At 43.4% G+C, this 16,276-nt stretch overlaps 1 protein-coding gene across 11 annotated transcripts in view; it reads right to left on the bottom strand.

Moving 5' to 3' along the window:
- Nucleotides 1–13,350: 13,350 nt before the first annotated feature.
- Nucleotides 13,351–16,276, bottom strand: part of Cdkl3 (cyclin dependent kinase like 3) — an 87,574-nt gene continuing 84,648 nt past the window's right edge. For 10 of the 11 annotated variants that reach the window (XM_031350774.1, XM_031350772.1, XM_031350770.1 and 7 more), the window contains one exon: nucleotides 13,351–13,638. In XM_031350774.1, coding sequence (XP_031206634.1) covers nucleotides 13,570–13,638 — 69 coding nt within the window. In that variant the 3' untranslated portion in view covers nucleotides 13,351–13,569. The remainder of the gene's footprint in view (nucleotides 13,639–16,276) is intronic. The other variant, XM_031350779.1, reaches the window with a different exon arrangement.

Raw genomic sequence — 16,276 nt, 5'->3', positions numbered from 1 at the left:
TTTTTTTGCCTGCATCCCTTTACCTGCAAAGACAATGCATGCTAGTTTGGCAGATTGAAAAGTACTAAACGCCCACTATATATGCCGAGGTTATGTAATGAAGGTTCTTCTAAAGTACTAGCTCTAGCTAGGCACTCCTTGCTGGTAGTGTTAATGTGTTATTTATTTTCTCCTGATGCAGGTTACTTGGCTCACCACCCTCACAAAATGGAGGGAAGATATAATTATATGCACTTAAACATCCTGCCAAATAATTAGATGCTGCAACTTAACTTCTTAAGGAATGACTTCTAGGAAGCTCTCATTAGCATTCAGGCAGTGGAGTAAGGCATACCCAATCATAAACAATACAGAACTATGCTAATCAGAGTGTCTTTTCCCTTATCGGAAACCAAGAATGCTTTCATACTCTATAGAACTTCAATATAATTAAAGGATCTGAAAGTTAGGTCTTAACTAATTTGACCAAACTGACTCAATTTGACAACTGATGAATACTTGGAACAAAAATTTTAGGGGCTGGAGAGATGGCTCAGTGGTTAAGAGCACTGACAGCCTCTGACAGCTATACTGCACTTAGATACAATAATCAACCTTTTAAAAAAATTTTTAATGGCTGGGAATGATATCTCATGTTGGTATGGCAGCACTAAGGAAAGTGAGGCAAGGGGATTGCTTCTGTCTCAAAAGAAGCCTGGGCCACAATTAAATGAGTCTAAGACAAGGGGAGTTAAGTTTAAAACCCTGTCTTGAAAGCCAAAAGATAACTTAAAAAGAATTATCCTTTTAACTTCTGGACAAAGCCAAAAGAATCTTTAAGACAACTTTGAGGACCATTGCTTAGATGACAAATCTGGGTACAGTGAGTCTGTGTTGCTCAGGATGTTTAAACATAGCTATAAATAAAAACCATCTGACAATGGGGCGGGGTAGGAGGAGGATAACCTGGAGCAAATAGCTTTATAATAGGCACTCTTAGCCAAGATATTAAATTGACATTAAACATGGAGAAGGAGTGAGCTGTACTTCGCCAGCATTCTAACTAAAATTAGTTTTATTGTTGTTGAACCTTCTGATTCTCTGACTTAAGCCAACTGTTAAAGGAAGCAGAGGAATGTGAGAAACAGCTCTGGGGTCTATGGGCCTGGGTTTGAATCAGATGCCAAGACAGATGCCTCCCCCTTTCTCTCTTTTCCTCCTTCATTCGTTTCTCTTTCTCTTTCTTTCAGCAGCATCTCACTGTGTAGACTAGGTTGGCCCAGAACTCATAGAGCTGTGCCTGCTACTGCTTCTGAGGGCTGGGATTAGAGGCATAGCCATCGCACTGAGCGCCATTTACATACATAAATGTCATATATAAAAACATTTTATATTTAATATATAAACAGATTAGAATATATTACAATTAAACAAACATTGAATAGATAGTATATGAAAATAATATATTATTAAAACATATTGTAGCCGGGAAGTGGTGGCACACGCCTTTAATCCCAGCACTTGGGAGGCAGAGGCAGGTGGACTTCCTAGTTCGAGGCCAGCCTGGTCTACAGAATGAGTTCTAGGACAGCCGGGGATACACAGAGAAACCCTGTCTCAAAAAAAAAAAAAAAAAACCCAAAACCCATATTGTTAGTAATATATAAATATATAATTACATGTATTTTGGTGTTTCAAGACAGGGTTTCTCTGTGTAGCCCTGGATGTTCCAGAATTAGCTCTGAAGACCAGGTGTCCTGGAATTCCCAGAGATCCACCTGACTCTGTCTCCAGAGTGCTGGGATCAAAGCTGTGTTCCACCACCACACAGCTCCTGTAGATTTTCTAAGTCTGAGTTTTCTTATCTATAAAATAGGATAATTGTAATAGACAAGTAAGTTTATTCTGAGGGTTAAATGAGATTATAAATGCACAGTGTTGAGCAGCACAGAATGCATAGCCAATGTTATGTATCATTTTTATTGTAAATCCGATTTTTAAATATGCCCATTGCCCAATAAAGTCCTTCAGGTATAATCAAATCATAGAAGGAAATGAAGATGGAAGAGGAAATTCAAGCAAGGAAAGAGAGGTAGAAATAGAACAAAAGAGACTCCTTCTCTTCCCCATCATCAGGAGACCTGTTGTGCAGAGATACTTACTTAAGAATAAATCTAGGAATTAATACATTTTGTCAAGTTCTTGTTCCTATTAGCTCCAAATCCTGTATCTAAAAAGAGCAACACACCTAAAAAGGATAATGTGTTCTCTGCACCTACGTCTCCTATGCCTCAGAAACCCCAGCCAACATCCTAGCTGAGCCTGCTCAGGAGAAAAGGCCTGCGGTGCTCTGGCCAACTGGGCTTGCCTATCCACCCACCAGGTGGCATTCCACATATCCAAGGCTACCTACCAGTGATGTCTAGCTCTTCTTTTTTGTACTTTTCAGGGGTGGGGAATGGGAGGAAGCTCATGTGCCTTTTCACTAGGCTTAGAATTTCATGGACATGGCCAAAGTTTTGTGGCCAGGAACTTTGTCACAGATACACTATTGACTGACCTTCCTCCCAGCTCCTGTCATTTGACTAAAGAGAGGAAGGATCACGTCCCTGCCTGATGCCCATGACGTCGAGGCTGTTCTCAGTTACAGAGGGAAACGGAACAGGAAAAGAAAGGCAAAGTTCACCATCCAGAAGGCAGGACAAGCCTCAGAGTACTACCACCAGCCCTGAGTTCCCAGGAGCACTGTCCTAAGTCTATTGACACAGGTGACTATTTATAGTACAGAAAAATACACTATAAAACAATAGGTAGATCTGGGTGTGATGGGACACACCTGTTTACCAAGACTCAGGAGGCTGAGGTGGTGGGATTGAGAGCTTGAGGGCAATCTGGGCTGCACAGTGAGAGCCTGTCTCAAAGCAAACAAAACAACAGCCATTTGTATGATAGCTTTATGAAGCATCTTTTATAAATACCCGCTCCTAAGAGACATCAGCAAGAGAGATCTACAGAAGAGGGAGTAAGAGTTGAGTGACATTTTATTTTTAAGTCTGTACTAATTTGATTCTTCTGTAATGAATATACATTGCCTCTATGATTGTGAAAAGAAAACATTCAGGAGATCTGAGGTAATAGAGCATCTCTTAGGAGAGTTTTAGGTTCAAAGAACTCATAGCTAGGAGCCAGAGATATGTCGCAGGGAGTTAAGGCACTTGCCACCAAGCCTCATAACCTGACTTTGATCACCAGGGTGTCCAATGACAAAAGGAGAGAATTGATTTCCCAAAGGTTGTCCATTGAGCAGGTGTGATGAGACGTGCATATACTCATATATAGACAAAAAGTAAAATGTAAAGAAGAAACAAAACCCTATAGCCAGAAGACCAGCTAACTATTCCACTATGCCTGAGCATGTCAACACTCCCAGCCCCATGCTTCCTGTAGAAGGGAGGCCCAGCTTTCTTGTGGCCTTCTCATTTGCCTCCTCACCAGGCATCCTGAGATTCCAACATGTTGCTGAGCACAGAGCTGAACATCTTTAATCCCAGCACTCAGGTGGCAGAGGCAGGCATACCTCTGATATCAAGGCCAGCGTAGCCTACAGAGTGAGTTCCAGGACAGCCAGGGCTACACAGAGAAACCTTGTCTTGAAAAACAAAAACAGATTCCATCTTGTCTTTTCTTCTGCCTTCCCTCTCACAGCTCTTGGGTTCCCCTGTTCCCTAGCCACAAGCCATTCTTGCCCATCATGTTCCCACTCTGAACCTTTGAGTTAGATAACCCCTTGTGTCTACATGAGGCCTGCAGGTCTACAGTCAGTTTGTATTTCTCTGTTGACTTTGTCTCTCTTCATTACTTTTCTTTTCTGCTAGTTCCTTCCCCACTTCCTTCTTACAGTTTCTCTCCCCTCCATCCTTTCTACTTTCTTTTGCTTTTTTCTTCCTTTCTGTGGTGCTGGGCTCAGTCACTCATAGGTTCATAAAGCTCTCCTGTCTCCCTTCTCAGCAATGTTTACTCTCTAAGTTGACAGGTGAACCAGCCAACAAGATACCCGTGATTACTTATGTATACTTTCTTATTATTTTAAATTAAATTGTGTGTGAGAAAGTGAGTGAGAGGACAATTTTTAGGAGTTGGCTCTCTCATTCTACCAAGTGGGTCCCTGGGGTGGAACTGAGGTCATCAGGCTCAGTGCCCACGTACCCTGACCTACTGAGTCATCTCTCTGGTCTTTCTGTGTTCATTGCTACGTTCTGATTCTGGAGGATGACAATGGAGTTGAGTCCCAAAACAAAAGAAAGACAAGATAATGTGACCAGAAAAAAGTGATGGCTGAGTTGGTGTCTACAAGTGGATGGCCAGCTTACAGGGAGATGCTGATTGCTCACCTCTTCTTTCAGGGAATAGACACAAGGCTATGAGCCTCTGTCAATAACTGACTAAGAGACAGAATTTTTTAAAACCTTTTTTTAAAGATTTGTTTATTTTATGTATATGAGTACACTGTAGCAGTCCTCAAACACACCAGAAGAGGGCATCAGACCCCGTTACAGGTGGTTTGAGCCAACATATGGTTGCTGGGAATTGAACTCAGGACCTATGGAAGACCAGTCGGTGCTTTTAACCGCTGAGCCATCTCTCCAGCCCCAGAATTTGTTGTTTTGTTTTGTTCTTTTGAGACAGGGTTTTTCTGTGTAGCCCTGGCTGTCCTGGAACTCACACTGTAGAACAGGCTGGCCTCAAACTCAGAAATCCACCTGCCTCTGCCTCCTGAGTGTTGGGATTAATGATGTACACCACCATGTCCAGCAAAAGCCAGTATTTATTAATTACTAGTGCTAATCTTTAAGCCAAGACTTCTAAGTCATCATGCTTTGCAAATGAGACCACCCATACCTGATTACAAGAGAGAAAGAAACTAGTTCTTACAATGAATTGCCCAAACAAAATAAAACAAAATAAACTGTCTTTGCTCAACACTGTTGTCTCTCAGGATAAGGAAGTTCTTCTGACATGGTGTGCCTTGCTTTTAAATTAAAAAACACATCGTGGACAGCACACCCTTGCTCAGGGAACCGGCTCTCTACAAGGAAAAAAAAAGCTGGGATCATCGGTTTACTCCCATCAACCTGAATGACTTTACATTCCTCCTTTCCTGCCAGCTTTTCTATCTACCAATGTAGAGACTGTATACATTTAAATTCTCAGTCCTGAATTCATGGATAATGTAAAGATAGTCTCTCAACCCCCAGATGATGTTTGGTAATTTTTCTTTTCCTTTATTTCTTCTTTTCTTTTTCTCCATGGGGGTCTCATGCAGCCCACATTGGCCTTGAACTCACCATGAAGCCAAAGACAGCCTTGAACTTGATCTTCCTGTCTTCACCTCCCAGTGCTGGGGTTATATATTACACCTGGTTAAATATCTTTGTTGTTAGTTACTAGTCGTTTTATTGAGAAATTTTAGATTTATATGCAGCTGAAAGAAATAATATAGAGCCAGGCAGTGGTGGCGCACGTCTTTAATCCCAGCACTTGGGAGGCAGAGGCAGGCAGATTTCTGAGTTGGAGGCCAGCCAGGGCTATACAGAGAAACCCTGTCTCGAAAAATTAAAAAAATATGGAGAGATCACCATTTCCCAGCGCCAACATCTAGCAGTGTTCTAAGATGCTACAACTCAGGTACTGACACTGACTCAGCCAGCCTGTGGGACTCATGTTTCCATAGTTTTAGATACACATTTGTGTGTCTGTCTGTATATAATGTTCTACCAGCTGGCATTTTCTTTTGCATCTACTCTTTTTTCCCCCCTTTTGGTTGAAAGGTCCTTGATCTTCACAATTAGGATTTTCTCAAGTTCCTAATTTTTAAGAACAAATTTGATTTTTAACTCTGGGGATTCTCGATCGGATCCCCAAACCTCTCTAGCTCTCAGTTTCAATCATCGACCCAAAGCGTTCTGAGGCAATGTCCCACATACTGCCCAGACTTGCCTCAGATTTGGTCTGTAGCCCAGGCTGGACTCAAACTCGTGATTGCTCTTTCTCAGCCTTCTGAATCCTGGGGCTACAGGTGTGTACCACCGTGACAGGCACAAGGAATACAGGTGGGTAAAAGGTGATGTGAAGAAAAGGGAAAAGGCAGGAAAATGCAAAGGCACAATACATAGTTTGTCATCCATGGCTTGAATTCAAAGTGGCCCTTCCAGGCTCGTGTTTTAAGTGCTTCTTTCCTGGCTGCAGTGCTGTTTTGACAGGTGGTGAAACCTTTAGGAGGTGGGTCCAGCTGGCAGGGCTAACTCCCTAGAGACAGGCCTTGAAGATTCCAACCCAGACCCTGGTTCCAGCCCTTCTCTACTCCCTGGTCCACCACTGTGGTGGTTAAATGAGAAATGTCCCCCATAGGCTATTGGATCTGAACACTCCATCTCCAGTTGGTGTTACTGGGGTAGGACAGCCCAGCCTTAGGACCTCATGAAGTGTGGCCATGAAGCAGCAGGGCTTTGCCCGCCTGCTCACTTTGGTCTTGCTTTACTGCAGCACTGTGCTGAGTTCCTGTTCTGTCCTCTGGGGCTGGGAATGGCTCTCTGTGCCACTGTGTGTCGGAAATACCTCACTGACTTTTGTATTCTACAAGGTGAGAGGCTGCTTTGAGTCAAAGAAGAAACTTTGGATTTCTGAGCAGTAGTGGGAGGGACTGTTACACCATGTAGAATATTCAGGTCAAACCAAATGCACTTTGTATTAAGAGATGGCCATAGCCCTTTGTGAGGCCAAGACAGAATATTATGATTTAGGTCTGAGATGTGCCCACAGGCTCTTGGGCTACAGGAACATACTATTAAGTCCAGCTAATCTTAGCTTTTGGTGCTATTCTAGAAGGCTTTAGGACCCTTAGCAGGTGGGCCAGGCTAGTATAGCTCACAGAGGGCAGGCCTTAGATAGTAACATCCCAGGCCTGGTTTCAGCTACTCCTGCCCTGCCACATGCCTTCCCTACCATAAGAGATGTGACTCTGAAGCCAGGAGCCCAAATAAATATTTTCTCCCTTGGATTGTTTCTATCAGGTATTTTGTCATAGTGTAAGACATGTAATGACCACACAGTCCATTGAGCTTAGGTTCTAGCAAGGAGGCAGACAGTACATCAGGTAAAACAAATCATTTATTAATCATCCTCTCAAGAGTTGAGGACGTTGCTTGGTGATATTTGGAAAGTCTTTCTGTAGAAGCTGATGCTTGACCTCCATGTTGAAGGATAACCCAGACTTCTCTAGCTGAGAAGAAAACAATTGTTAAAAATGCATTCTCTCTTACATCACACCTCGTCTATTCTCAATGCTTGGAGAGAACACAGGAAACCATGTCTACATTTGTTTACAATGTTAAGGTGTCAAATTTCTCAGTCCTTGTGTGCAAGTACTGAGGCCAAGACATTCCCAGTCCCACCCCACCAAGTCCATTTTCCACTCTCTTGTCCAAAGTGGACACCAGATCCTGCCTGCTTAGTTTGGGAAAGGCAGATTATCTCTGGTGCCTCGACCACATCAGAGCTTATATTTAAAGCATGAGAGATGAGAAGAGACTTCAGCTATGCCCTTGGCTCTGTCTCATGGCTGTACCACCCTCCTCCTCCTGTCTGAAGACTCTAGAAGCCAGTCCTTCAACCGCTGGTGGGAGTCAGAGCTGGCCAAACTGTGGATAAAACACCTTAGCTCTAACCCTAACCCCTTTCCTCATGGGCTCATCAGAACCTCCAGAGGCATGGGTGTCCTGATGCATCAAGTCTGTCCTTCCGCTGTTTGCTGGCTACTGCCTTGTGTGTACTCTCAGACACCCCAGGGATTTCTGTGTAGGCTTCAGGTTCCCCATGAGGCTGCTTAGCTCTCAGCTCTGTTCTCGCAGAGACCACTCTGTGATGAAGCCATTTTGGATCTGGGAGACTGAATCCTAGCAGACCTATACTTCAAAAGCCCTGTAGGCCATGTTCAAGGCACTTTTAGAAAATGATCTTTATATCCTGAAGGTTATTGAATTCATAAATTTCAACATTTCCTCTGTAGCACCATCCTCACAGAGTTAGTTTACTTTTTAAATACATGGCCTGGCTGGGTATTGTGGTGAACTCCTTTAACCCCAGCACTTGGGAGGGAGAGGAAGGTAGATCCCCGTGATTTTGAGGACAGCCTGCCTATACTGTGAGTCCCAGGCCAGCCAAAGTTACATTGTGAGTCCTTGTCCACCAATAAATAAATGGCCTAGGCTAGAGAGATGGCTCTGTGATTAAAGCATATACTACTCTTTCCAGCCCCTGTATCAGACAGCACACAACTGACTGCAGTGCGAGCTCCAGGAGATCTGGACTCTGAGGGCACCTGAGGGAAGGCATGCGCACATGCACATACATACATACACACACACACACACACACACACACACACACACACACACACACACGGAAACACACACATATATATACATTTAAAAAATCTCCATGTGAAGTTCTTAGTATGTAGCTGGTACTCCATCTATATAAGCTATTATTAACATTATTTTGAGATAGAGTCTCAAAAAAACCCATACACATACACTAAACACACATCACATATGAACACACACACACACAGAGTAATGTCTTTCTTTTTCTAGCTTTTATTTACTTGTCTGTTTGGGTGTTTTCTTTGTTTTAAGGTGGGGTTTCTCTATAGAGACCAGGCTTACCTCAAACTTGTAGTGGTCCCATCTCAGCCTCTCAATGCTGGAATGACAGGTATGTGCCACTGTGCCCACCTTCCCAGCATGTATGTGTGTGCGTATACGTGTTTGTCTACATACCTGGGAAATTGGAAGTTGAGTTCGTATTGTAGGACTTGCTTTATTAATGGATCATCTATTCATTTCATGGATCATGAGCTTCCTCATGTACTTAGTTGTAGGCAGCCACTCGGATGATCAATCCAAGATGCGCGCACACAGCAGCAATAGATTCCACTGCGCAGGCGCCCCTCCCGAGCGGGCTCATGCAAATTAGGTGTCTCTTGAGCGGGTGTATGCTAACCAATCATGCGCCAAACCCGAGCAGGTGCATGCTACCAAACCCCTCCCAAGCAGGTGTATGCTAATGAGGCGATTGCCAGGGAACCAATCCAGGAGAACCACGAGAGCTCTGACTTGGGTATATAAGGGGCGCTCTCCAGGCAGTCAGGGCCATTCCACACCACTCCACAGAAGAAAGAGTAGTGGCCATTCCACGCCACTCCGCCAGAAGCAAGAGCAGCGTCAAGAGCAGCAGCAACTACACAGAAGAGCAGCAGGGACTAGCGAGAGCCGCCGTAGCTGCTGCCACCCATTTCACAGAAGCGGGAAGAGCCGTGGCACTTAGAAGCAAGAAGCATGATTCCACGGAGGTGGGAGGAACTGCGGCCCCTGGGAGGCAGGAAGAGGCGGTGACACCTAGAAGAGCCGTAACACTTAGGAACCTAAGAGAGCTGTAACACTTGGGTACCTAAAAGAGCTGTTAACACAAAAGAAAACTCTTGAGTAAAGTAAACCGTCGAGAGAAGAAGTCTCAGTGTTTGGTCGTTATTGCTGCCGTCCGGGCAGCAAGGCGCCGTACACTTAGTTACAATGTAACAATCATACTTTCAGTGACTACTTAGCTTTCTAACATGTTGATATTTATATACTTCATCATGCGTTACATTGGCCTTAAATTGTTCCCTATTTTCATTTCTGTATACAGTGGCAAATATCCTTGCTCATAAGTTTGTGTCTCTTCAAGACAGACATTTGGGAGTGGAACGTCTCTACCTGCTGCTGCTTTGCTAATGTTGATGTACTGGCTGGTTTTGGGTGCCAACTTGACACAGGCTAGAGTTATCACAGAGAAGGGATTTCAGTTGGGGAAGTGCCTCCATGAGATCCAGCTGTGGGGCATTTTCTCAATTAGTGATCAAGGGGGTAGGGCCCCTTGTGGGTTGTACCATCCCTGGACTGGAAGTCTTGGGTTCTATAAGAGAGCAGGCTGAACAAGCCAGGGGAAGCAAGCCAGTAAGAAACATCTCTCCATGGCCTTTGCGTCAGCGCCCGCTTCCTGACCTGCTTGAGTTCCAGTCCTCTGGTGATCAACAGCAATGTGGAAGTAAGCTGAATAAACCCTTTCCTCTCCAACTTGCTTCTTGGTCATGATGTTTCGTGCAGGAATAGAAACCCTGACTAATACAGTTGGTTATGCAGAATTGCACCATAACACACTCTCATGGTTGGCAAGTGGATGGTCCAGATCTTGTTGTCTTAGGTAATACATTTATTAATTTAATAATGTAATCAGTAACCGATCTCTAACCGTAGCCTGTCATCTCCCTCTCCTACGGACCCAAGAGTTTCATTTCCTTGCTTATATTTTTATGTGGTTTCATTGTTTCTATATTCTTTTTAAATTTTTATTTATTTACCTTTATTTTATGTGCATTGGTGTTTTACCTGCACATATGTCTATGAGAGAGTGCCATATCTTGGATACAGACAGTTGTGAGCTATCATGTGTGTGCTGGGATTTGAACCCTGGATGAGCTCTGGAAGAGCAGTCAGTGCCCTTAAGCACTGAGCTATCTCTCCATCCCCTATAAATATTCTTAAAGACTGATTTTTTTTAAATCATTAAGGACTTTTTCTGAGCTTATTATTAACTGAGTAAAGTCCATCCATATCAGTGCACATTGCTACAGGTTATTCATGTTGATGGATCCAAAGTATAAATGTACCATGTTGGATCCTCCTTTCATGCTCCCATGAATGAACAAACACCATTTCCACAGTTTTGCTCTCCCATAAAGCACATCTGTGATGTCACCAACATCTCCTGCACTTGTACTAGCTATAAACTCAAGACCCTCTGGATACTCTCCTCTGGTGTTCATGTTTCTCTGGCCTGACAGTCATGCTGTCAGGCCACTCTCCAGACAGAGAGAGTAATTTGTTCCTCCTCCAGTAAGAGAATATACACTTTCTCACACTCTTCCTAATGAGAGGATCATGGAAGCCATTTTGACCCTCTCACAGACAAAAAGTAACCGTCTCCTTGCTCTGTGGCCAGGTACCGGCTCCTCTCAGAGCTGAGAGCAGGTGTTTGGTTCTGAGAATTGTTCCCAGTCTGATAATGTCAGTGATTTCTGGAACCCATTTCCCAATAGCTCAGCTGCTTTCCCTTGTCCTGAAAGAAGTGATGCTGTCAGAAGGAGGCTTCAAGAGGAACAGAGTGGGAACTGGGCCCAGCTTACCACAGTGGAGGATTGTCTCCTGGTCCCAGCCCTGCCAGTGTCAGATCACTCCTAATGAAACAGGCATTCTCTCTCTCTACTCCTCTCCTAGAAGAGCCAGCATAATGCTACCCTTTGTTCTTGAACTGACAAATTTAAACCTCCTGCTTTGCTTTGCAGTAAAAGAACTTTCTATTTTGGGCTCGGTGACATAGCCAAAACCAAGCAGGAGCAGCCGGCTGCAGCATGAGTTAATAGCTTTCTTTAGGGGAGAAAGGATCCACACACAAAAGGAGAATCTTCCAAAGCGTGTCTTCTGCATAGCAACACGCAGCCCATTTGTCTATCTTTCTGCTGACAGATGTATTTCAAGACCAAAAACTAAACACTATTTAACATTCAAGGCAAACTAGGGGATTAACCCTGAACTGACAGCTAGCCACACCCACTTCCCTGACCCTCCTGCCTCTACCACCCCAGTCCTAGGATTTACAGGCATGAGCCACCTTGCTCAGTTTAGATTTCTTAATCAAATGCAAACATTTGCTGACACCCCTGTGTCCCTAGCACTCAATAGGTGCTGCCAAGGAAGGCATCTCTGTCCTAGAGGATTTCTAGCCACCAAAACTTATGCTAATTTGAGGGGTATCTTGAGCACTAGCCAAGAATAAGTTTTTCTCGGCTAGTCTGCTTCTGTAGGAGAAAGCCTAGGGGTCTCAAGAAGCCTCAGGATTGCAGAAGGGGGATGCTCAGATCTATGACATAGGCGCCACTTAGCACAAAGCCAGGTCTGGAAGAGATGGGCAGCAAAGAGTGAGTTCTCCCATTTCTCTTATGAGAAGTTCCAAGTGCACAGAGTACACATGATAAAGAGATCCATGCTATTAGCCACTGTCTGGTTTCAGGCATTATTGATATAGGTCAATCTCATTCCATTCATACCCAACTCTCCCACATCTCTATTTTTAGCTTTGTGTGCTTCATATATATATATATATATATATATATATATATATATATATATATTTCAGATTTCAACAATTACTGCATTGAGGCTGAAAAAAACAGTAATGAAATAATGTCATCTAGGGTCAGAGGTCAAGCTGACCTGGTGTTCCTTGTACTTCACTGACTTCTTCCAAGAGTTTGGTTGGACTTGGAGCAAAACAATGGCATCTGAGCAGGTCTAGTGGTATAGGCCTGTAACTGCAGCACTTTGGAGGTAGAGTCAAGAGAATTAGGAGTTCAAGGCCATTCTCTGCTATATACAACAAGTTTGAGACCAGATTTGTCTCAAACAAAAAAGTATAAAACAAAACAAAACAAAACAACAACAACAACAACAAAAAAAAAACCAGGTCCATAGGAGGGCATAGCTTATGGAAACTTGCTGCCAAGCAGAGGAACTCAGGATAAACTGAGAGACTTCTGACCTCCACACCCAACACTAACTAACCATATAAATGTAGAAACATAATAATGCCACTTTCATTCACTGATGTATCTCATTGCCAAAGCCAAGCAATGAGCAGGAGGTTGCATGAATTTCTAGTTTTTGTTCACAGTTTTAGTAACTTTCAGTTTATATTTTTTTAATTTTTATTTTGTAACAGCATCTGCTACTCTTGCCTTTACTCATCTGTATTTATTTGTTCTTGTTTTTTTCCTTTTTGAAACTGTCTTACTCTGTGGCCCAAGGTGGCCTCAAACTCATCAATAAACTTCTTGCCTCAGCCTGAGTATTGGGATCAGTGGGATGAGGTACCACATTTTCTAGTTTCTCTTCCTTACTGTACACTTTCTGGTAGTACTGAAGACAATAGGTCTTTTACTTTGATGGCTATGTAATAGATTGCTCCAGCCTACTGGTATAAAATAGCTACCAGTTTATTTTGTACACTGGAGTCTATGGGCAGGAATTCAAACGTGGCACTGTAGGGATGGCTTCTCTTTGTTCTATGTTTATTTGTGGCCTCCCTGGGAAGAATCAATCTGCAATGATGTCCCATCTGAGATCTGTCAGCACTTGAAGTTTGATGACCCCCAAAAGTGCCCTAACACAGCCACTCTCGACGGCTTTGTTCTCTAACAGCTGGGTAGTTTGCAAAGAGGCAGACTTCATTTTGTTTTATTTAGCTCTGGGATCAAAGATTTTCAGCTAACAAGCTGGAGGCTGTATTGTTCTTTCTGACCAAAGCTCAGAGCTCCCACTGTCGGTCTCCCTGTGCTCTAATGGGTGACAGTCACAAGTTCTCTCAAGTGGGATGGGTCCGACTCTACCTTTAGAGAAGTAAGTTCTCTGCAGAATGTAGGGTTGACCCACTGGGAGGTCAGGACGGCCAGTTGAGGTTGCTTCTCTTGCACCAACCAGGAAAGATGTTGCAAACCGTGGGAACCTGCTGGAGGAGAATACAGAAAGTTAGGAGCATCTCCCAGTTGTGTGCGCTGCATGCACCCTGGACAACTGGGGGGCTTGCTGAGCTAAACCTTGGTATGAACTGTGTCCACATCTCCAGAAGGAATGAGGGCTGTGGTGGTTTGAAAAGGGATGGCCCCCATAGATTCATGACTTTGAATGGCTGGCCATAGAGAGTGGTACTACCTCCTCGTGCAGTCTTCTTGAAGGAAATATGTCACTGTGGAGGTGGGTTTTGAGGTCTACTATGCTCAAGCTACACCCAGTGTGGCAAGTCTCTCTTTTGCTGCCTATGGATCAAGATATAGAACTCTCAGCTCCTTCTCCAGCACCATGTCTGCCTGTCTGCTGCCATGCTTCCTCCATGAACCTCTGAAACTTGAAGCCAGAACTAACTAAATGTTGTTATTTATAAGAGTTACCATAGTCATGGGGTCTCTTCACAGCCATAAAACCCTAAGACAAGGGCTTTCCTCACTTCATGTTAGACCCCATCGAACAGCAGTCTCCTAATGACTGCAGCCATTAGATGCATGCATCGTCCTAACACTGGGCAACTATTGAACACAGGCTGTTTTGGAGCACGTTAGGTCTTATATACCTTGAGCTAGACCTACTAGTTAACCATAAAACTTGAAGCTGTATTACTGAAATACCGTTTTAAATGATATGTGTGCACTTGTGCATGCGTGCAGGTTGTCCAGAAGAGAGTATCACATCTGTGAGAACTAAAGTTAAAAGAGATTTAAGACAGTGGTTCCCAACCTTCCTACTACAGTTCCTTGTGTTGTGCTGACCCCCAATCATAAAATTATTTTGTTGTTACTTCATAAGTGTAATTTTGTTACTGTTATGACTTGTAATGTAATTATCTGATATATGACTTCCAAAGGGGTAAAGACCCTCAGGTTGAGAACCATTGTAAATGTAAGCCATCCTATGTAGGTGCTGAGAACTGAATTCAAGTCCTCTACAAGAGCAACAAGTACTTTTAGCCTCTGAGCCATCTCTCCAGCCCTCAAATATTGTTTTCTTTTTTTTTGTTGTTGTTGTTGTTGTTTTTGTTTTTCTTTCTTTTTCTTTTTCTTTTTTTTTTTTTTTTTTTTTTTTTTTTTGGTTTTTCGAGACAGGGTTTCTCTGTATAGCCCTGGCTGTCCTGGAACTCACTCTGTAGACCAGGCTGGCCTCGAACTCAGAAATCCGCCTGCCTCTGCCTCCCAGGTGCTGGGATTAAAGGCGTGCACCACCTCTCAAATATTGTTCTTAAATGGTATGCACTTTTAGCTTGTAGGTCTCGCCCTTGTATTGCTGTATTGGTCTGGAATGCTACAGCACTCTCAAATGTTGAGACACCAGGTCCTAACATCCAGGGATCCCAACCTGACCCATCTGTACTCAGGCGTATCTTGACACACACACACACACATAAAATAGACACAGAATTTCTAGCCAAACAGAATTAAGGATTTCCTTTCCTTTATTATTATTTTTTGTTTCTCATTCATTGTTTGCACAGCTTTTATATTTGGGATAAATACAAGAGCAAATACTTAATTCTACTTCTGGGTGTCAGGAAAGAATTTTCCTGGGGCCTGAGAGATGGCTTTCCTCTTCAGAGAACTAGCTGCTCTGCCACAGGACCTGGGTCACCACCCACATGGCGGCCCACAACTGTTGGTAATTTCAGTTCCAGGGGACCCAACATCATCTTCTGGCCTTTGCATGTGGTTCACAAACATACATGCACACAAAATCCCTATACACATAACTTACTTAATTTTAAAATAAATAAATTTCTGATCATTAAAAAACTTTATTTTGGGCTGGAGGGATGGCTCAGTGGTTAAGAGCACTGACTGTTCTACCAGAGGTCCTGAGTTCAATTCCCAACAACCACATGGTAGCTCACAACCATCTGTAATGGGATCCGATGCCCTCATCTGGTGTGTCTGAAGACAGCTACAGTGTATCCACATACATAAAATAAAATAAATCAATCTTTTAAAAAACCTTTTATTTTTAATTATATGAAGGTGTCCAACATGCTGGAGAACTGAATAACACTAGAGAGAGCACCTGACCTCCGTGCAGTTCCAAGAGCAACTCAGCTTGCAGATGTGTGGCCAACCAGCACCAGCCGTCCCCTCCCCTTGGGTCAAGCTCTTGGATAAGGAAGTTTTGTGCTGTTGCCTTGGCAACAGCCAGAGACTCCCAGCTCCACATACCAGGCTTCTGAAATCTTAATGAGTCAGCTCTGCTTTCTCCTCTAGTACTACCTTACCACAGACATAGCCCAGTTTCAGCCTCAAACCAGGAAGGGCCCACAGTATCACCCACTCCCCAGAGTGATTCATTTGGTTGTTTCAACAGCTTGCTTGAAACACAAGCAACTTCTCAAAATTATTTTTGAAAGCCCACACTAGAGATCATAATTCTTTTTTTTTTAAGATTTATTTATTTCATGTATGTGAGTATGCTGTTGCTCTCTTCAGACACACCAGAAGAGGGCATCAGATCCCATTACAGATGCTTGAGTGCTGAGCCATCTCTCCAGCTCCGAGATCCTAATTCTTTTTTTCTTTTTCTTTTTTTTCCTTTCTTTTTTTTTCTTTTTTTTCTTT

Source organism: Mastomys coucha, unplaced genomic scaffold (genome assembly GCF_008632895.1).
Source record: "Mastomys coucha isolate ucsf_1 unplaced genomic scaffold, UCSF_Mcou_1 pScaffold5, whole genome shotgun sequence".
NCBI lineage: Eukaryota > Metazoa > Chordata > Mammalia > Rodentia > Muridae > Mastomys > Mastomys coucha.
This window is presented reverse-complemented; position numbering and strand designations above follow the sequence as displayed.